The 23,963-nt window shown below is 35.8% G+C and overlaps 1 protein-coding gene across 2 annotated transcripts in view; it reads right to left on the minus strand.

Annotated features, from left to right (window-relative positions):
• GABRG2 (gamma-aminobutyric acid type A receptor subunit gamma2) overlaps window positions 1-23,963 on the minus strand; it is a 100,437-nt gene that overhangs the window by 53,238 nt on the left and 23,236 nt on the right. For both annotated transcript variants that reach the window (XM_014842753.3, XM_014842754.3), the window contains exons 2-6: window positions 17,316-17,467; window positions 15,726-15,793; window positions 13,213-13,433; window positions 8,997-9,079; window positions 6,202-6,339 (exon numbers count right to left, since the gene is read on the minus strand). In XM_014842753.3, the coding sequence (XP_014698239.1) occupies window positions 6,202-6,339; window positions 8,997-9,079; window positions 13,213-13,433; window positions 15,726-15,793; window positions 17,316-17,467 (662 nt within the window). The remainder of the gene's footprint in view (window positions 1-6,201; window positions 6,340-8,996; window positions 9,080-13,212; window positions 13,434-15,725; window positions 15,794-17,315; window positions 17,468-23,963) is intronic.

Below are 23,963 nucleotides of genomic sequence, written 5' to 3' on the forward strand. Positions count from 1 at the left end.
ATGGTTTGATGAGTCATGCTGGGTCCACACCCAGGATCTGAACCTGCAAACCCCAGGCCACTGAAGCAGTGTGTGAACTTAACCACTATGCCACTGAGCTGGCCCCAAATGTATTCATTTTTTAAATGAGGAACTTTTATCCCAGAGAAGCCAAGCAACTTCTCCATGGCTGTTCCTGGCCCAGCTTTCTTTACATAATTCATACATTTTCCTCTCCTGAAACCAAAGTAAATTTTTCTAAGTTGAACCTTAAAATTAAAATAAAAATCTATTACTGTGCAGTCTTCCACTGATTTATTTTAAGATATTACATTTCTTCAAGTAGTTTGAAAAGTTTCTATTGACTAAAATGGACTCACAACTTACTGTCCCTCAAAAGTAATAAGAGACTATAGGACAGATGCCGCAATTGCTTATTTTTCTCCTATCATTTAGGTGTTTAAACTTTTTTGTTTCAACCTCTTTAGTGAAAAAATTGCCAATAAGTTGTATCTTCTTTCATTTTCTTTTTCCTTCCCCCCAAAATAGTTCACTTCAATGATGAGCAAAGTTTTATATCTGTCTCCCTGGTTTGCCAAAGATATTTAATGAAAACATAACCTGGAAGTTGTGAGCTATTATTTTTCTGCTTGGAGAATTATTACATATACACTGATATAATGGACTTGAGCTTGGCATTAAGTAAGGAAGACAGGGCACAAAGACCTGAAGTAGGTACAACATATGTTGAAAACCTCAGGGAAGATAAAGCATATGGTGGGAGAATGGTGGGCAAGGTTTGAAGACAGAGGGTGGATTATACACATTTTAGAAATCAAGCAATGAACGTGGACTTCATCCATGGAGCTGTTGTTTCTAAAATTGTAGTCCACATGCCACTGTTGAAAAGTAAAATGAATTTAGTGGTACATAGACTTTTTATTTTAATATTTATATATTTCTTGTAATCAAAATCAGGAAAACACAACTAGCACATGGAATCTCAGCCAAAAAGTTGAGTTAAAGACAAAAAGAAAATACATAATAGTTAATGTACATGAGTTTGCAAAAAAAATTATGAAGATATTTCACGAAACACTGATGTTTGCATCTCTAAAGACAATATGGAAGCTTACATGGTTTTCTAATATAGGAAGAATGTGATATATTCTTTTAGATCCAGAATGATGACATTTGGATCCCAAAAATGTAGGTTCCCATAAGAAACTCATTGGTCCACTTTTCTAACCCACATTTCAGGATGAGACCATGAAGGAAGGAAATTCTGCTTAATACTAAATATCATGTAGATAATGGCAACATGACCAGAAAGAACGAAGTCTCCGACTTCAAACAATGAGTAATGGAAAAATATATAATAGAATTCTTCATTGCTTATTAAATTGTGAGAAAATTTATAGTTTTATCAATATAATTGTCACAAGCAATCAGTCTTACAATTACCTACTAACCAAAAAACCTAAGCAAGCCACCATGCTAAAAGCATCATGGATACAAAGATGATTAAAAGAAGGCTTCTCTTGTAAAGTTTGTGATTTATTAGAGTGAGGGGGTAGAAAAGGGGGGATAAAACAAGTGGCCAAGCCACGCAAGGAAGAAGTTACATTTTCATAAGGTGAGTGAAAATGCTCTGAGGGGAATTAATGGAATAATGATGATGATAATAATAATAATAAATAATAATAATAATAATGCTTTCAACTTACTAAGTATTTTCTATGTGCTAGGCAAGGTTTTAAGCATTTTTAATGGAGTACGTCACTTAATCCTCAGAGCAACCCTGCAGCATTGATGATATTGAGCTTAGATACATTCAATAATTTATATAAGCCAGTATTCAAACTTGAGCTGCTTGACTCCAAGAGTGCACATTCTTAAAAATTGCCCCACGTTGTTTTGGAGGTGAGATCAGTAAAGGCCTCATTGAGAAGGTGGTGTTTATTTAAGCCTTAAAGTCATACAGAAGGTAAGGATGAGTTAAGAAGCTATTCAAAAGAGAAAGGAGACTGAGAGTCAATGTGTGTATAGGATTTCCTAGTTATATTCAGAAAAACACTAACAGATTAGTTCTGTCGCAAGCTGGGAAATTATGGAAAACAAAGCTGGAAAGTTCCTGAGATGAGGTGCTTACATATTAGCAGCAACAGCTTGTGCTTAATTGAACTTACTGAATTTCTGAGACAGGATGAAAGTTGCACTTCAAGAAGATTCATTGGGCCATAGTGGGAATAAAACACTGTAGTGACTAAGAGCATAACTCCGTGAGCAAACCACTTGAATTTATATCCCCGTAACTGATCCCTGCATGTGGATGACCTCCTGGAAGTCTCCGTTTTCTCGTCTGCAGTGATACCCTCAGTGTAGATGATAGTAAATATGGCTATGATTATGAGAATTAAAGTAGGACATTTATATAAAATGCTTTCTATGCTGCATATAGTTAGTGCTCAGTGAGTGCCAGCTTTTATGATTAATGTGTAAGGGATAGATTGAAGAAGAGAGAGACTGACAGCAGGGACATAACTTAATAGGCCACCAACACAGTCCAGATGAGAACAGATAGAATCGTGAACTAGGACAGTGGCAATGGCAACTGAAAAGAGGACAGTTACACAAGATATTTCAGAGGCATAAGTGCCTTCGTGATTCATTAGATGTGGGAGGCAGAGACATGACTCTGAGTGTTCACTCCTGGCTCGCTGGGACAATGATGGTGCTATTACCAGATTTAGAGCAAACAGGAAGAGATGCTAGTTTGGAGGAGAAATCATGGATCCAGAATCTGTTTTGATGTATTGACTGTGAATTAAAGATATTTTTCAAGTCTTCTCAATCTACCCCAGAGACAATATTTTTCTCAAGTGTGATGCAAAAACTGGTGGTAAAGGAGTTGATTCAGGTGGTGGACGCAAATATTATCAAATAGCGTTGAATTTCATGGTGAGAAAATTCTTTCCTGTGAAATGCTCCTTCTGTTCTGTTTACATCAAGGAAATGTTTTACTTTGGAGCTATTTGCAATTTCCCATTTCTCTAATATCTCTGCTTCTCTCTCTCTCTATATGCTCAGTCTGGGGAGTACAAATACACGCACTTAAAATTTAAGGAACATTTGTTTTTCACTATATTTTTATATCAACTACTATTTATGTCAAATCTTCTCGTTTTTCAATTATGGTGCTAATATGAACTTTCCTTTAAAAAATAATTTTGCTGGGGGGCTGGCCCCGTGGCCGAGTGGTTAAGTTCGCGTGCTCCGCTGCAGGCGGCCCAGTGTTTCGTTGGTTCGAATCCTGGGCGCAGACATGGCACTGCTCATCAAACCACGCTGAGGCAGCATCCCACATGCCACAACTAGAAGGACCCACAACGAAGAATATACAACTATGTACCGGGGGGCTTTGGGACAAAAAAGGAAAAAAATAAAATCTTTTAAAAAATAATAATAATTTTGCTAAAAACAATGAATCAATTTAAAGAAAAAATATTAAGGAACCAGCAGTACAGTCACCACTTGGCTATGACAAAGCCATGCAAGGTGGGCTTGAATGAATGAAGGTTAAAAATCCATGGAGTAATCTAGGTCAAATTTTAGGCAATATTCTCTCCCAGTTTTGACAGAGGCTTCTCAAAAGGAGGTATATTTACTATAAGTCTAGGAGAAAAACGCATTTTAATGGTTAAGATTCAAAAAGGCTATAAATTTAATCTTTGATAACTTTAGAAGAAAGTTGTTAATATAACTTCCTGATAGATATTAACTAGTTACAGAGCTATGCTTTGAAGATAAGAATGGCCTCAGAAATCAAACAAAAGATAAGCAGAAACCTCCAATCATTACCAAATCAACTCTCACTCTTGTGAGTGAGGCTGCCTCAGGCTGCCTCTCAGCGTTAGTGTAAAGTCTGAGTTCAGCCCTTCCTCTTCACAGAGGCAATTGAAATGGTACTGCACACAAAATACAAACAAGTGAGAGTACGGAGTGGACAGTGAGAGCAATGTGGAGGCTCACTGCCATGTTAGAATACACAAAGGAGTTGATGCGACCAGTTAAATGATGCTATTCAATATCAAAGCTAATATCTTATCAATGCAGCTTTACTGTGATTTCCTGAGGAAGATTAATATTAATAGTCTGGTGACACTTTGGTAATTTTTCTTGCCATGCTTTAAGTAAGTAGATCTTTGCATTTCTTCTGGAAGTATGTCTTAAGAGGCAGTAAATGCTCTAGATTCTTCTCAGTATGGGACGTTAGCGAGACAATGGTCGTAGGCCCTGTGATGTATAGCCAACCCCTCTCTCACCACCATTGGGTTTTCATGCCACCCTGGTCTCAAATAACCAAACAAGATCTGCTAGTCATGAGTTTGTGACTTCTGTTTTAGGGTGCTAGAATGATTATAGAAATATGAATATATTATAGAACTTAATGCCCAATTTCTCATTCGGGAAGCATGCAAAATTGGAGATTATTTTTACACTTGTTCTTCCTTTCACAGATGGAAGATTTCAGTTCTGAGGTAATCCTGAAAGACTATTCTAGTTCTTGATGGTCAGGATTTCTAGTGAAAAAAGGAACAGAAGGCAACTGTTCAAAAATATACTCGGGCATTTTTTTGACCTTCTTACAGATTCTTTTTGCAAAAATAAGACAGTCTTTAGAAGTCCACAAATGCTGAAACCAATATGAGGGCCAGATAGCTCTTTGATTTAGAGGATGGTGTTTATGAAGGTAGGATCTTAAATTTCCATCTTTGTGTACATCCTTAATTTGCTTCTCTCTGTATAGCAGACCGAGGCCTTATTCCAGATTAGTCAACACAAAAATATGCCTTACGAATTCCAGGAAAAAAAATGAGGTATGTGTGAGTCAGTCAACAGAAAGCAGCTCGACTCATGGTAATAGATCTCAAAAGACATGCCTTAATAGATGATAAGCTCAGAACACAATGTTGATACTGCTTGAAATTGAAACATTTAAATTCACATAATTTTAGGGGCCGGCCTGGTGGTGCAGTGGTTAAGTTCGCACGTTCCGCTTCTTGGCGGCCTGGGGTTTGCCGGTTCGGATCCCGGGTGTGGGCATGGCACTGCTTGGCACACCATGCTGTGGTAGGCATCCCACATTTAAAGTAGAGGAAGATGGGCATGGATGTTAGCTCGGGGCCAGACTTCTTCAGCAAAAAGAGGAGGACTGGCAGTAGTTAGCTCAGGGCTAATCTTCCTCAAAAACAAAACAAAACAACAACAACAACAAAAACTTCACATAATTTTAGAGTAGCTGGAGTATTCTGTCTGGAGTATATAGTTAGCATTGCAGAGGGTTCGTACTGGCCACCCATGAGACACATTGGATCTGGAAATGTGTTTAACTTGGCCCACCTGAATTTTTAAATCAATTAAATTACTTCTGTTAAAAATCATGAGATTCGATATAAAAATATAGATTTATAGTTTTCTTGAAAAACCTGAAGTCTTGACCACATTAGGCCTTATATCTAATATTAGTAAGAACTACTATTTATTGAGTGCTCACTAAGTGCCAGGTATCAGTCTGTGCATTTTTTTCATACACACAGTATGTCTGGGGTGCAATTTTTTTTATCCACATTAGGTATCTGGGGGAGCTAATTCCCTGAGAAATTCAGTAATTTATTTGATGTTGATAGCCAGTAACTGATAGAGTTGAGATTTGAGCCCAGGCCTATCTAATACCAAAGTCCAGTCTTTTTCCACTGATGGAACCAGTTCAAAATATTAAATTACTGAATGGAGAATTAGTCCATAACCACTAAGGTCACTTTTCTGCATTTGTAGAAAGTTTATTCTCCCTCCATGATTACTTTGAATGCTGCTATTTCAATCTACTATGACACATATTTCCTAAAAGAAACAATACATCTAGACAATAAATATTTTCATCTTATTTTGAATAATTGCTACTCACTTTGCTTAAAAAAATTAAGCAAATAATTTACTAATCCACTTTTAATCCAATTTACTTCAAAGTGATAAAATTCATTTATATTTTTCTATTATGCTAGAATACTGATTATAATTTTCTCTAGAAGTATATTAAAACACTTGATTTAATTTTTTGAATATCATTTGTAGACAGATATTGAAAAGCTTTCTGAATCACATATACCAGCATTTTAACTCTGGAAGTGTCCCTCAAAATTCTTTACAGGTGCATCTTACCAGAAGTTGTCTTCACTACTTCAGTGGTATTTCTCAAGCCGACAAAGGAGAATTGATAAAGCCTCCAAGATCTTGTGTCACCCACTTCAACAGAACTACGCTTCCATTGGTAGACAATTTCTTCACGTGGATAGCCATCTGCCATGAGGTGGGAAAGCATATGTTTAAAATTATTATAAATGAACATACATAGCAACCACTTTCTATGAAGAAGACACTGAGGTAGGTACTGAGAGGGATAAGAGTTATGAGTTAGATGCGGATCCTGGTCTAAAGAGCATCACAGTAGGGGAAATAAATACAATGATATCATATCCTAATGGGAAGTTAAATTAAAAATCATGAAGTCAAAATTACCCTTGAAAATCACTTAGATTGCATAGAAGGTATACTATACAGGGTTTCATATATACTATATGCATATTTTATATTATCTGGAGTAAGATATAAAAAATGTATTTAATAAATAGTATTTAATAAATAGTACATATTTTTATTTAATTTATTTAATAATTAAATTTAATAAATAGTACATATGCAAGGCATCATTTCACGGTGAAGGGGAGTCAACAGGGCAAGATTTTGAGAGACATACACAAGCAGAAAATAATGAGAGAACAGACTCAAATCTTCTCCAGGGCATGCACTTTGAGTAGAAAATGATTGGGAAAAATAACTGCAACTCTTTATGTTATTCTCTCTCTCTCAATTTGTCAGGACTTCATTTTAATATACACAGAAGTCTACAATTAAAATCAGGAAGTAGAAAAAGTCAAGGGGAAAATATGAATGAGCGCTATTTAGATTCTGAAGGGATCAATCGTGTTCAGCCAAGAGAATAAAAAAGCCTTCATGAAAGAGGTATTACACTGATAACATAGCGGTTACAGTAGCATTTCCTAGCCGTGATATCCGGGACAAATTTATTAATTTTTTTCTAAATTATTTGTTTCCTAATGAGGATGATGATAGGTCTTTTTTCATGGAATTGATGGTCAATGTATATTTGTGGAACGGATAAACATTATTATTAAGAAAGCGGTAGAATAAATTCTTTCAAGTAAAATAACTGAATAGATAGATAAACAGATTTTTTAAAACTAGAAATCATTTCAACTGTTTGTCTACTAATAATGCTTTGTAAAGATAAGTCTTCATTATGGAGGCTGATTGACTATTTGGAATAAAATTCCTTGTTTTCTCCTTTCCTTTCCTTTAGGTTCTACTCTTTGTTATGTGTTTATTCATTAAGAAGAAAGAGAAAAGAAAAAGGATCCCCAGGTTGCTATGGAGCAGGGCTGGGGGTGTTGGATATGGTGAAAACTGAGGTAAAGAATGATGATATTGGGGATCTTTCTGCGAAGAATGTATTGGTGACTAAATTTTTTTGATAGCAATAAGTAGTATTAAGTTGTGTTTGGTTTCAGCAGACAGTTGTCAATCAGTGACCTGATAGCACAGAAATCCCCAGTTGTTGAATTTTAGCTGACTCAGGAGAGTAGTCCCAGTTGGAAAATTAAAAGAAAAGAAATCTAATCTCCTAAAGCTTGGTGAAGCTTTCACTTAAAAACATTCCATTGTTGGATGAAGTAAAACATATGAAATAAGATTGATAGTGGGAATTTTTCTCGATATCTATGATACACAGTAATATTTTTCCTCTGGTTCCCTCTGGAATTAATTAGTGATAAACAGATGACTGCTTCTCTCATAATTGATTTTTTTTTTAAAAGTATGGTTACTATGATTTAGTTGGCTCTTAGGAGTCTCCCTCACTCCCTGGCTGAGAAATTATCTTTATAAAAATATAAATTTAAATTTCATAATCAGTTTTTCATCTTGCCTAACATACACAATTGACAGATCAAAAATAAGGAGGAGGTGAGCAACTTAACACCGATGCTAAAAACATAGAGAGGCAAACATTTGGGGGAAACTGAAGCTTGTTTTGTTTCAGGCAGGAAACATCTGTGAAGGTTATTAAAGCTTAATCTGTGTTAGAATAATCATAGATCTTTCTATAGTCTATTATCTGATGACAGTAACAATAATAAAAATAATAGATCTTTTTATTCAATCTTATTGTGTGTTACATAACATACCAAGCATTTTACATATATCAACAAGACAATATTGTGGTCCGGCAGGTCTGTAATCTTTATTGGGCACCTGGGAATGTGGACACACTGAAAGATTTAGTAATTTCCTCAAGTTATAGTGATGGAGTTGGGATTTGAACTGGACCCAAATGACACTCAAAATTGGTCTTTTGCTCACTGGTGGATAACTAGTTCTTGATGTTACTAAACTCCAGGAGGAGGAGGTAATCTTCTATCTTTAACAGGTATACCAAGATCGGAAACAACGCTGTTGGATCTCTGTGTGTCCTGACATGTCAAGGGAGAAAATAAGCAGCAAATATACTGCTATTCTCTTCCTCTAGGCCCACAGAGGGAGAGGGAGGTATAATCCACCATTGCCCCTTTCCCTTGAGTCCAGGCCTGGCTTCATAATCCTTCTCAATGAAGGGCTCCAGGCAACCACTGCCAATTTATTAAAAGTTTACACCCCAATGAAATCTACTTGTAATTCCTGATAAAATAGATCCATTTTTGCAAGAATCACTCTTAATAAGGACAAGCTGGTGTAATGTCGAAAGAAACTCAAACTTTTCAAAGTCAACAACATTGCGTAATGCAATTTTGTATTCTCTATGAGTGTCCCAATTAATTGACAAGGCAATCAGAAAGATGTTGGTGAGACGGGATACAAAATATAGAATGAGTATTACTTACAACTGGAGAACTCCAAGGGGCAGGAGTGTTCATCCATTGGAAAGTTGTGCAATTGTAATTGGCATTCAGCATCGATTGTCAACCTGTATAGAAAGATACGAAACATAAATAGAAAGATTTTAGACATGGTTTTAAAAATATATATTAGCAAAAGTTCTAATGACCATTTCCTTTTGTTCCTTGAGAGTATACCACACATTCTTATTGGTAACATAAATTAATCCTCACTGAAGAAATCCACCAAGTCCAGGAGAAAATTATTTAAGACTTAATGTAGCCCACTCATTTTCACAGACCAAACAATAGTATCTCATTGACCTCAACTCCATTTATTCAAAATTTATGATCACGTGATTTTGTTTTTTGGGTAAATTAATTTTACAGGAGATTGCTCAGTGAATATATTTAACTTACTTAACAGAACAACCTGTTTTAAGAACTGAAGCTCATTTATTGTTTTCATGTAAATGAATGCTGATAATTCTCAGAACTTATCTGCTAATTAAAGCAGAACCCTCTGTTTGCAAGTATTTGTTAGCTGTTAGCTTTAAATTACTATTTGAGTTTAAAAATACCTATGTTTCACAACAAAGTAGTTTGCATTCTTATGATGGAACTCTATGAAGCCATTAAATAGGATGTTATGAAGCAGAAGAATATCGAAAGGCAAGCCAGAAGTGTTAAATACATATACACAGACATATTAGCAAAATGTTTGCCAATGAGTCTCAATTAGTTTGCCTCTGCGGTGCTTATTAAACATACAGCTTTTCTGGGTCTCAATATGGGCTAGGATTCTAGGAGGGAGAAAATTTAAGTGAATCTCAGATGTGTTGGCCACCTTGGAAAATGTATAAATATATTCTACAATTGTAACGGTGGTGGGTTGATGATTTTTAAAATCTCATATTTGTTAGCTATATTTCTTAAAATGTACAGATATCAGTCCTGAAGTAATAAAAGTGTTATTTTATGAGCATTTATTTATTTTCAAAGATTTTGCAGTTTAGCATAATTTTTAATTGGGGGGAATTTATTACTCTATGGCATAATAGAGCAATTACTGATCTTAAAACCTAACTAATAATCATTGAGCCCTTAGTTGTCTGTGAGGCACTGGGCAAAGTAAGTGTCCTCTTATTTAGTAAGTGTTTTTATGGCTTTACAGTACTGGAAGCTGTCCAAAGTCACAAAGCTAGTGGCACAGTTGAGATTTGAACCCAAGGTTATCTTTCTCCAAAGCTGGAGATTTTAATCATTGCCACTCAATAATTATATGCCCTTTCAAGGAAAAGATGAGTTTTATTCACAAGTGAAATTATAATTAAATTTGACATTTTATTACTATAATTTCTCCAAATTAAACTGGAATTTATGAAATTGAAAACAAAATAGGTTGCAGATATAAAAATAGATACATACATATATATCTATGCATACACACACACCCCTTCCTAACTCATTAAAGATAAGCAACAAGAATAAAATCATCTCTCTATATAGATTAGTAACTCATTCAAACTTTGATTGAATCTCATGAGTGACGTTTTTGAGGTGGGTCCATAATTGAATATTGTAGTGATTCTGCAAATTAATAGAAGTTAAAAAAGGACTATCATGTTATGAGAGTAATAAAGAGACTTGAGATGGTGTGACCAACTTAATATTTCAAAAGCTAGACTGAGCTCTGATTTATCAGACAAATTTTGATTTCCACTAGATTCTAATTTCAGTCATTACCTTATCTCTATCTTAATGAAATCCATGATGAATACAAAATATATGCAATGAATTTCTTTTGTAATTGTGGTCATTTTTCCTAGTAACTGACGAAACTTTGACAAAGGTTTTCAAGCCATTTTAAAGTGCTGTACTTTGTATGTTGATTGTCATATAAGGCATAAAGTATATGCTGCAAGGGCATTTAACATGAATCATTCTTGAGCTGGAAGTTCCAGGATACCAAGATCTAGAAGAATCATATTATTCATATTTTTACTTAGAGTATACACAGATAATTTTAATATCTGCTGGGCTTACTATATATCAGTGTATACATTAAGCACCTTACATATCACCCCATTTAGTCCTTATAACAACTTTGTAAGATAAGAATCATTATCTTTATTTTATAGAAATTAAATGAAAGGTTAGAGTTTGCTCAGTTGTAGCACTACAAGAGTTTTGGGCAAGAGGTGAGTCATAGGAGTGGTGATGCCTTCTTTCCCAATAATATCCATCAATTCTCCCCCAATTCTTCCTCCTCTCCTTAAATGCCATCCTCAGCTGAAGACAAAAATAGGTGTTGGGGATGGGGAAAGTCAGACTTCAAAGGGAAGGAAGGCAATTCACAGGTAGGTGAAAAGGAGCAAACATTTTGAACACAAATGTTTGGTCACACAGAAATAGAAGAACACAGAGAGGAGGCCCAACAAACACACTTTTTCTAGGTTCCTTTCTGTCTACCCCTGGTTCATGTCATGCTAAGGTGATAACTCACTTTCTGAGACAGATGTTTTTATTTGAATCCTTTTAAGCAGTCAAAAGGGAGGTAACAAGAAAAACTTTCTGAGTCTTGTTTCTCAAAAATAATCAGCTTAAAATAAGCCTCATGTTAAAGGAATACATTTTGGGGTGGCAAATTTTATTCCCTTGAGTACAGTCTATAATGTTTGCACAATCACAAAATCACCCAACAATGCTTTTCTCAGAACCTGTCTCCATTGTTAAGTGAGATATGACTGTAAAAACATCAAAATTACTAAACAAATAAAGCTTTGAGATACACCTTCTAGCACAAAGACCCCTGCTACGAGATAGCTGTCCCAAAGTCTTGTATATGGAAATTCTGGAGAGTTGCCTTATTTCGTACAGATAAGAAGATATAGAGCTAAGAACCAAAGTCAGATTTGTCTGATTCTTAACTCTATGTACTTATTTATTATGTCGTTTAATAATATACTCTCATCAATAAGAAACTTCAACATAAAAATATTGTGAATGCATGTAAGTATGAAGTACTAAGATAATGACATAAAATAATTTAAGTAGAAAACCTCCCAAATGTTTCTTAATATTTAAGTTCAGAAAATAAAAGATACCGTAGGGGAGGAAGACATTTCCTCTACCCTCTCAGGGTTCTTCTGGCCAGAGAAGGAATTAAACTCACATGAGACAGAATAGCAGGAGAAAACTAAACAAAGCTTTATAATATATATACATGGGAGAGGCTCAGGCAAGCTGAGCAACTCGCCAAAATGGCTGAAGCCCCCACCTTAAATATCATCTTCAGCTAACGACAAAGGAGGATGTTGGGAGTGGGGGGAGTCAGTTACAGGGGGTTATCAGACAAGCACAATAAACAAATGCAGATTTAAGTCCTTGCCTTTGGCATTGATTAACCATTTCTAGAGATAAGGGCATCTCCCTTCTTCCTGGTACAGAGAGGGAGACAACTTTACAGATGGAGATTTCCCTTACAAATGTAAATGTCTCTTAACAAAAGGGTAAGTAAATTCTACTTTTCAGTTGCTTTCCTGTGTGCAGTGTATTAAAAGCAGCCAGCCCCAAATAATCCTCATGCCAAAGAGACATATCTTGGGGTGGCCAATTCCAGGCCCCCACAATACCCTCTTCACATTTTCCCAAAAGATGTTTATTCCAAAAATAGCCAATAAACTAAGTCAAACACCAATGTAGTGGGACGTGGGTGCTGGGAGATGGAATTCATTCCTGGTATTTGCCATTGTGCAGCTAAAAAGTGAAGGATGTAGGGGAGACTTCAACATCAAAACTTTTTCTTTAGCAATGGTTTCCTTGGAAATGGAGACATTTCCAAGCATAAGAACTGGTGGCCCCAAGGATGACTGACTGTGTTTCAGTTCCCATATTTTAAAGTAGCAGTACACACATATAAAAGCCAAGATTGGAGCAAAGAGTAGGAGATCTTACAAAGGTAAAGAAAGTTTCATGTCCCTGTGAGAAAATAGAGTTTTCACATGAGTCGTCGAAAATAAATTCTGCCTATGGCTAGTCCTTTGAAAACCTCATTGATAACAGCAGGAAAAACTAATTTTGTGTGTTACATACTATCTTGATCAAACATGTCAACCCTGATGTAGGCTTGAAATTTCATTCATTCTTTTTGTTTTAAGAGAGTGTGGCTGATCTTTGTTTTATTCCCAGCAATTACTCCTTTCCTTTTTCAAAAGAATACCTTAAAGTGTAGAGCACTCGACCGTCATTCCAAATTCTCAGCATCCTATTGGGGGTGGTTATCCAGTGTGCATCAGCCTTTTTGGAGTTTCTGAAGAAAGTGTCTGGAATCCAGATCTTCCCCACCATATTGCTATTCAATCGGAGGACTTTAATGGTGCTGTTAAATTTCAGACGTCTGTCATACCATGTTTGGGCAAAAAATATATCAATTGTATATTCCTGTTTTAAAGAAAAAGATGAAATACAGCATTTTTTAACACAGTAGGATTGTACTGTAGAGCATTTGTTTTTTATACTTTCTTATCATTTTTGTTCTCATTGTTAATTTGAAGCAAGCTACTTTGGCTTTGACTAGTCCAAAAGAAAGCAAAAGCTTTTCTAAGGAGACTCATCCATCTTTTGCAGACAAGTTGATATTTTTATGAAAAAACAGATCTGTCTAAATGAATTCCAGCAAAAGATCATAGCCCTGATATAATCATTTGCATTTGGTATTTATAGAACAGTTTCTCATGGTATTTTGGGCCAGCTATGCTTTGTTGTGGGTGCTGACTTGTGTATTTTAGGATGTTTAGTAGCATTCTTAGCCTCCACCCACTAGATGCCATTACCACTAACCCTCACCCTCATCCTGACCCCAAATTATGACAACTAAAAGTATCTCCAGGCATTGCCAAATGTCTCTTGAGGAAAACAATCACTCAGGTTCAGAACCACTGCTATAGAGTGAAAGAAAGTCCATAATACTCAAAACAGTCTTAGACTGGAGCTCTGGAGGCTTAGTTCCCTAATAATAAATAGGGATCCTAAAGAACCTATCTTGTTAGTTAGTGTGAGGATAAAAAAGGAAAAAGGAGAATACGTATAAAGCGCTTTGCACTGTGTCTGGCAGACAGCAAACATTCAATGTAAGGTAACTTTTAAAAAATTTTTTACTATTACGCTTCTTGTTCTTTTCTCTAAATAAGAGGAATCCTTACTATGTACTAATCTCTATCACAAAGCATATTCACAAAGATCTATGATGGCAAATGACTCTGTAATGATTACCCTCAAGTATAATCACTAAAGTGGCAAGTGATTGACTTTAATCAAAGAGAAGTAAGTGTGATGTGAATTCAGACCATTAGGCCTGGAGTCAGAACACCTGAGTTCTAATTTGACTATCATATTTAGTTGTTATTTAGCATTATTTTATAATGAATTTAATCATGTCTATAAATGAGAAAATTAGAGGAAAAAAACAGCAGTTTTAGAATATGAGAGTTGAAGGATGGGAGTCATCTATTATTTCTAGTCCAATCCCCTCAACCTACATCATTTTATGATGAAGAAAACGAAAAAACAGGGAGACTATTTATTTGCCTAAGAACACACAGTCTGTCAGGATCAGATCAGAATCCTCTTGCTTTCCCTTGTTGGCATTGTTCTGTGTTATCTCCTTGTACCTCTGGCTGCCACCTCTCATTCTAATTGACTGCATTTCCACTGGGGTAAGCCAGGCCCCTTTGTTTACTATTTAGTTCCACATTTGTCGTCTACAAGTAATGAGAAGGGAACCTGTTCTCTGAAATTCTGTGTCTACTAATTAGTGATGTGTCAGTAGATAGGGTAATTAAATAATTTCTGATCTACGTTTTGGCAAAAAAAAAAAAAAGAAAACCTACAAAAATAAAAGCTTTAATAGTCTTTAAACCAGTGTTTCATAAACTGTAATCCTGGCACAGTAGTTCTGGGGACTAGTATTCCTGAAATTAAAAGTTCTAAGTTTAAATAAACTATATTTGTAGTTTCTTCTTCTTAGATATTTACATTATAATGCTAAATATTCTGAGCATTTTAGTTGTAAAGAAGAAACAGTTGGTATTTGTTTAAAAGTTAAGCAAACTGACTTGCCTGGAGTAGGCAGGTGGTGGTAAACTTTTTTATCACCTCAATTGAGAGTAATTAAAGTTTCTCATCTCTCTCTCTCTCTGACTCAACAGAGTGTCCTTATTGTTAGCATGGTAAACTATTTTAAACTTATAGTCTCACTAATGGTATGTTATGTTATGTTACAGTATGTTCTACTCTACTCTATTATAGACTTGAATCTAGTTTCTTGTTTCAGATTTGGAGAGAAAGTGTTATACAAGAACTAAGTGACCATTATTTACGTCTACCGCACAATCTCCTCTGAGAAACAATTCTGATTTGAAGCAAACTATACCTTCTTCATACCATCAATATTCTAAAAAGTAGTGGAACACTATATTTTATTTCATAGTAAGCAATGATTATTGAATTATAAGAATGTAGCATTTTTACACAAATTAATTTTATACAAATTAACTTTACACAAATTAATTCTCATAACAAATCATAAAAAGTAATATTAGAACAGAGAAAAAAAGGATCTGAAAGATTATCTCTTCCTTCCAATTTTTTTTGTTGGCACATTCCTTGCTATTTCCCTGATACCACATTCCCTCTCTAATGTGTCAATAAATACACAAACTATTATAAACTTACCATATTGATAGCGTTCACTGGACCAATGCTATTCACATACATGTCTGTGTGAATTAATGTTGGTTTCACTGTAAAGAGAACCATAGAGATATGTGCAAATGGAGAAGAACAATATTTTAACGTTTTGGTCTTTGTTATTCCAGAAATAGACTTATTTTGCTACATGAGGAGTGATTTATTCCAATTAATTTGGTGCCAGTGACTAATTCACTACATTTAAATAGCTATTTGTTTTCAAAGAAATATCTCCTTTCGGGGGAGGTAAATGCAATAACTAAGCATAGTAGAGTTTTGAAATTGACTATCCTTTAAGACTACATAAAAATGAACAAATAAGAAAACAGTGCTCAGATTTTCTTCATCCTTCTCTCAGACATCCTGAATTTTACCATTTTTCCTTCAAGCTCTGGAATCTATTTGGGCATTGTAACCTGATTTGACCCATATAGAAAAAATAACTACTTAGTGACCTAGAAAAAATATGCATTAGAATCATGAAGTAGACATAAAGAGCAACAAGTATTATGAATTGATTTTGAAATATTGCACCCCGTTGATCCCTTTTATGACCACTTTATCCTCATAAACCTCTAGCCAACACAAAATCTATCTTCCTCAATGACTTAATGAATTCTGTGACTCATCAAATCATATGAGAAGACCATATGGAAACCCAACGCACACCTATTTGTCAAAGAGGACTGCTGTTAAAAATCATGTAGTATTACATCCATGATGAAATGCATGTGCTCCATTTTCATTTAAAATTTAATGAACAAGGATACATAATATCATTCTGGGCTTCAACTCAACAGTACATTTGTTTCATCTTTATTCACTTTCCTTGAAAGTGCCATGCCGTAATTCTCTGTGGTAGATTGAACTCATCACTAGTCCCTGCATCTACACCCTTGCCTTTACCTCATTAAGACTACTTCTCTGTCTCTGAACTTAAGGCTTGGCCATCTGACTTGCTTTCACTGATAATATAGGGACAAAATTGAGTGTGCTAGTTCTAATCCCAAGCATTAAGCCTCTTCAGCTTCTACTTTCTCTCTTGTTCTTTGTCGTTGTCGTGAGATACTCCTAGCTAGTCCGCTGATCCCAGGAGTAGAATGAGAGTGCAGCTTTTCTAAATGAGCAGCCCCAATCTGGTTTAGCTTAGATTAGACTGTCCCCAGCAAAATGCTAAATAAATGCTCATTATCATATGCCACTGAGATATTGCAGTTATTTGTTACACAGTAACAGGTAACCAATATATCATTTCTTTAGCATTACTTACTTGTTTGTTTTTGATGTTACTTCATAAAGAAGTTGTCACTTTTCTTTGTTTGGGGGATCTAGGAAAATTTGAATTTCCAGCTCTCAAGCCTTACTTGGAAATCATCTTTCTTCATCATGAGCTTATCAATGCCCCTCCCACTCCCAGGCCTGAATGTTATTTATACTCTCTTTATCTATTTTTACAACACATAATGGAAGTATTATTTAAATCTTTCTGGTTATTGAAATATACTGATGTTTTCATCTAATGTGGTAGGTATGTTTGTTTCTATCTACATCAAACCACAAAAGACTTTAACATACCTCCTATATCAGGCCGAAGTTTATTGTCATATCCTTCCAGAAGGTTGTTTAAGATGACAGTGACATCACCCTCAGGAACTTTTGGAGTCAAGACCCACGTTTTGTTAGAAGCATAATCTTCATAGTCATCATCAGATTTTTGGCTCGTGAGGCTACAGAAACAAAAATATTGGTCAAGATACACATAGACGGCATCCAAGTTGACTTTTACTCACAGACCACTGGTGGAACAGGTGAAATGAAACAAGATGACGGGAATGGGTTACAATGGAGTACAGTGAAAATTCTCACCTGAGGGTTAGTCTAGCTAACTACATTGCACAGATGTAGATGAAAATTTATTAGAGTGTACTTTCCAGTTTTCCAGAATACTCTGTCTTCTCATCTATAAGTACACCATGTTTTACCTGCTATTTTTGCCTTTCCATAGTTGATGTTCTTCCTGTCCACCTGCCCAACCTCATGAAGGAGGTATAAAAAAAATTATTTTTGTGAAAGCAATGCTTAAATGATCATAATGTAGTCTAAGAATGCAGGCATAATGTCTACTTCTTCCTCCTTTGAGAAGTTAACTTGCTCCAACCTATTAATGAAAGTAAGAGACTGATAATTAGATTCACTCCCACAACCCGCCAGACAAGCCTCTCCCCCCTCAACTGAACTGCTAAGGAGAGCTCAGTCTGGCTGCCTCTTCTTCCCCCAGGGTGTGTGTGTGTGTATTTTTTCCCCCTCACTTGCACTGAAAGCAAGGGCGGTTCATTTATCTTTGATTGTTAAGAACCTGTTACTATGAAGAAAAATGGACTTATAGACTTTAAACCACTCTTTGTTACAACAAAAGTTCTTAAGCTGGAAACTAACTCTACTGGTTAGTGTACTGCCGTCGTAGAAGTGAAATTACCTGATTTGAATAGTCAAAAAGCACATCACATATCATGTGATTCAGTTTTCTAAGCTCAAACCTGTCAGAAAACCCCCACAATCAGGCTGGAGGCTAAGGCTGACTTTGGAAGGATATTGGAATTCCTATAGGTTGCCTCTCCCCCGCTCCAGGTTCCAGCCTCTTCTGACCCCCCACACACAAGATGATTATATTTTCCACATCTAGGGGCAATGCAAAACCTTGCAAAAGCTGCCATTTTCATTTTTATCAACATTCAGTGAATACTGGTTACTTCTGTGGTTTATGGTGAAATTAAAAAATATAAACTTAAAATATAAAATTTCCCATCCATCCCCATCCTCACCTTCAATTTGTTTTCCAAAATATATGGTATAGAATGGATTTTGTCAGAAATCAAATCACTGCCACATTACCCTGCATAAATATATATGTATATATAATAACCTATATTTATCATCTTTCTTCAAGCATACTCATTCACCAAGATATACATATATAAAATATATGTATATGTGTATATGTATGTATAGATAAATAGGTAGATAGACAGATAGATGATTAAATATGGTAGAAGAAAGCTGATTACATGATGAATCTGGTTTGAGAATGAGGATGGGCAACTTAGTAAGTGGAGTAATCTCCTCTTTTTCATTCCTTTAAAGCTTTATGAACAGGAAACATTATAAAAATTGAGCCACACATCTGCATAAAACCGGGCACAGCCAATCTTACACCTTGCACATCAGTTAGCACAGAAACTTTAAACAAAATTTGAATTTCATAGAGCATCCATAGACAGTAGGATGGGCTGGACAAAGCTTCAATCAGCTCTCAGAGAAAAAGGCCTCAGAGCAGGCAGAGACCAATGCTCTGCTAAGAAAATCTCTCTTGGGCCTCAATTTGTCATTTCTCTAGAGCGCTGCTGAACTCTGCCTAATCGGGTTCTAATCCTGTGACCCAAATCTTGCTAATTTAAGAAGAAAACAAAAACACTCCCTGACAAAGAAATTTCCAAATCTCCCCAATAACTGATTGAGAAAAAAATGTGATTGGCCCTTTGGATGTCATTGTAATGAAATTTTACTCCATTTAATTTGTTAATTCAAAAACGCCTTTTCAAAAAATTCTCTCCCTCTTCCCCTCCTGCCCTCCATGTGTGTCTCTCTCTTAGACAAATGCTCCCTATTAAAGTTTCTTTAAGCAAAGGGGATACATATTAAATCATTTGGCTTGCTTGTTTCTAACCCCTCCTCATACAACAAAGAAATGACCCAAGCGTCATGATGCTACATTACTGTTAGTACTGTTATCTGGCAGACAAGGAGGAAAAATACACTAGTGAAAAGATAAGGGATACTTGCTTAAAAGGAATACTATTTTCCAGAATTGCACCAATAATTCTCTTAGAGTTATCATCTATTGGATGCCAAAACAATAATCAAATAGATCATGTCACATGAAAGTGTCAGTGACAGATTCTGTCATACTTCCGATGCCAACTTGGCCATAGAGAGATCAGAGTAGAAAAATTAAAAGCATGCACTTGGGAGTTAGAAAGAACCAGATCTGCTTTCTTGATCCATGCCTTGCCTCTGTCACTTACTATTTTATGACCTTGGACAAGTTATTTAACCTGGCTAAACGTCACAATGTTCTCATCTTTAAAGTAGAGTTAATGCTAGTATTCATGTCATATTTTTGTGCAAGGTTAAGATAATGCTTAGCACAGTGCCTGACACATAGCCCCCAAAACAGGTCCATTATAACTATTGCCATAAAGCGACCACTGATAGATTTATAACAACGGCTCCAACCACGTAACTAAAAACTGAATCCACAGATGTTTCTTCCAGGCTTTTATCTATTATGGGCTGAGAAGAACTAAAAACAGATGTTTTCCAGGAAGGAAAATAATGACCCCCTACATTATAAATAAATGAAGTTTTTATTCTTTAGAGTTTCCCAGCTGTGGCCTAAATTAATAGTATTCCTTCTAATGCATAATCTGGGATTGTTTCCAGATTTGTCTTAAAAAAATAAAAAAGAACCTCTCTCATTCAGTGTTGGCTGCTTCTTTCTCTAGGATTCTTTGGAGTCAAGACCTCCTTGTTTATAGGTGGCTCTCTTGGGATACTGAAGTCTGATAAGGCGTTCTGTGGAACTGTGAACTCCCTGAGAATGCCTGGGCAGAAACAGGTTGACAATGACTCAAGAAAACTAGCTTAACAGTTGAGTGGGCTGAGAGTAGACATGAAGTTGGACTTCTAGCTAAAGGCACCTATCTGAACACAACAGACTTTGGAAGCAATTACCACTTCGTGCGCCCTTTAGGTTAAAAAATAATGTTATAAAGGGAAAAACTGAAATTGAAATTACCCTTAAATGAATTTACCATAATGAAAAACATTTTTTGTAGTCTGAGTGATAATTTCTGAAAGACACTGCCAGAAATGGTTGTAAAGTTTTCATTTTTGAAGGTTTCAAAAAATTGAAAGTCGTCTGACCGAGAGAGCTGGACCAGCAGCATGAGCATCGCCTGGGAAATTGCCAAAAATGCAAAGCCCTTGGCCCCACCTGGATCCTGAATCAGAGTCTTTATTTTAACAAGATCTTCAAGTGATTCATGCACATATTAAATTTTAAGGATCTCAGAAGCCAGCGGTGCTTACTCTTGGGGGGGGGGGGGTGGGCGGTGTGTGTGTTGAGTGGACTCTTTAAAAAACACAGATTCCCAGTTTCCTACTTCATATCTTCTGACTTTGAATCTCCAGGTTGTAAATTAGATTATTAATTTTTATTTTCACCTTTACAGTTTTACACATGGTTTGAATTTATGCAGGATTACAAACTTGTAATGAGTTCATGTTATAATCAGAAAGAAATATGAGTTTTACTTAGGAAAAAAGTGGCTTTTAAAAACAAAACAAACACTAGATAGGCATTGTTCAATGAAAGGTTGCTCTCAATTATGTAGAAGATCCTAAATATTTGAATTTGCGTACATATTCTAGATATTTCTCATTGTGAAGATTAATCATGCAGTTCAAAGAATTTTAAATTTTAATTCAGGTATCTCAGATTTCCACAGATTCAATAAAGCTCTGAGTTTTGTGGGGGGAAAAAGTCGAGTCATTGTGTTCTCCTAGGGCAACATAACAGCAAGCATTTTGATGACATATAAAAACATTTCTTTTCGTTCAAGTATCTTCAAATACCTTGGTATTTGCCATCATAAAGAAAGAATATATATTTTTCTTTCTCTGACACAGATAGGCAAGCAGTTAAATAAAAAAAATTATTTATATACTTGAAATATTTTTAAATTATTAGTACTTCATTCCTTCGTACCATTAGTTTCACTAATATTTTGTCGGTGCAAGTTTTCGTTTACTTTTATTTTATAGGTACAATGAGTCAAATACAGAGTAATTTATGTGTCAAAATACATCTCCCAAGACATATATATCATCAAAATGAGACCTTTGGAGTCTTTCTATTAAAACTTCCTGTGCATTTGATTTTCTGCTCTGTTAATATTATCTGTCTCATGAATCTGCACTGTTTACATAACATAAATCTCTATTCCTTCCTTTTACCGCACTCACAGGGATCCCCTGGTACCCCAAATTCTCATCAAGCTACAGAGTCTAGTGGGAATATCACACTCTAGAAGCATCAATAGCAGAAGAATGTGTTGTTCCTTATATCACCATGTTATCCGAGACTGTTGAGTTCCAGGAACCTGGCCAAATTCCAGTACCTTTTATAGCGTCCTTTCTGCCTACAGTCTTTTCTTCTGTCCACCTCCAAACCCAATATTTGACATAGCTTATTCCTTCTTACCTTTCAATTTTCAACACAAACAGCACGTTCTCGCAGAGGCCATCCCTGACTATTTTATCTACCTTTGTCACCCACTCCACCCTTTATGTCTTATAACCAGTCCCTTGCTTGTTTGAGAGCTTTTGTCACAATGCATATTTATTGATTTTCTTATTGTCTCTTTCCATTACTAGACTGTAAATCCATGAGTGCATGGTTAGTTTAAGATTTGTGGAAAGAATCAATACTTTTGTTAACTAGTTTTCCTAAGATAAATAATAATACCAAGAGTAGCTACTGTTAAATATTCACTATGTGCTGGGAATAACTTTAAAGACTTCACATACGTTCTCCCACTTAATCCTTAAAACAGTGATATTCCTATAATTATTCCCATTTTACAGATTAAGAAAAACAATGACATTTACCAATAGTCATTTCAGTTTACCAAAACCAAATGTTTAACCATTATGTTGCAAGGCTTTGAAAAAGGAATTGGGGCCAAAGAATCTGCTACTGTACATTCCTCCAAAAATAAGATCATCCAAAATAAATGATTGCTCAAGCTCATTTTCCCTTAGGAAAATAAATTAGTTTATGCCCGAGCTCAATAAAAGTATGGCACCTTCAGCACAAAGTTAATAACATTCAAATTTCATAAACTTGCCATTGCAAATACCAGTGATTTGATCTCACCACCCTGAGGAGTAAAAGCAGAGCTTGCAGTTTAACTTAATGGAGATGATAAGCTGCTTCACTTAAAACTCTTTTTTGGCTTGGAAAGCAGCGCACATTGCAGGAACAAAGCATACGTATAAGCTAATTCATTTCAAAGGATGTCCTCCAGCCACTGCAAAAGCAGGAAGAGAGGACTCTACTTTGTACTGTCCAGGAGGACTAGGAGCCCTTGAGGGACACTGTGATGGTGTTCAGTGAGCAGGAGCACTGGCGCACCAGTTGCTCTCTCATATAGGGCCTTCAGTGGCCTGTGGAATTCTATACCTCCCAGTAAGGACATGTAAGAGAACTGGCAGAATCTGTTGGGAAAGTTGCTCAATGCACAGGTCTGTACACATGAATGTATAGATGCAAAGAGGGTAGAGTTAAGGTAGGGAAGTAGATCCCTAAGTGTCAGTACTAACGGTGAATTGTCCTACTTATAATGACTTCCTTGGCTCATATCTAGTTCAATTTTTCGATATTAGGCTAACAGCTGTCAGTAAGTGTATTTATTTGACTGAGTCAATTATCAGATGTATATATCTCAATGTTTAAAATGCAAACTGTTTATTTTATTAGCAATCACCAATGAGCTCTATCGAATAAATGTCTGTGGGATTTCATTAGCTAAGATGAATTTTATTGCAGGTATCAGAACATTCAGACTAAATTGGGAGGCACTGGTATATATAATTTTAAAGCCTGATGTAGGATGAGCTTCCTGGTGCTTTGAATCAACTTCTCAACTCTGTATTATAAAACTTAGATTCTTTCTATCTCTCCCTCTACTCCCATGAAGTCAGCTTCAACCCATAGATGGCTCGACTATATGGTCACAATATTGGGATATTTAGGAAGACAAGGAAGGAAAATGTGGAGAAGGCAATCACTACAGTCACTGGGGCAGAAGATGCAAACAGGGAAAAACTATCAATGTCAGGGCATGTACTAGGAATATCACTGACATCTATCTTCTCTGGGTTAGTACTCTAACTGTTGTGTTGTTTTTGTTGTGTGTTTGTTTTAACCTTTCTTAAATAAAAGTGGGAGAATATGGAGCAGCTATGACTCATACACTGTGGGCAAGTACGCATTTTGGCATTATCTCCTAATGATGATCACCCGGGTATCCTATAGCCCAGAAAGTCTGTCCTTAGATTTATTCTAAAAGAAACATATGCACATGTCTACTCAAAGACACG

This window comes from Equus asinus, chromosome 9, assembly GCF_041296235.1.
Source record: "Equus asinus isolate D_3611 breed Donkey chromosome 9, EquAss-T2T_v2, whole genome shotgun sequence".
Lineage (NCBI taxonomy): Eukaryota > Metazoa > Chordata > Mammalia > Perissodactyla > Equidae > Equus > Equus asinus.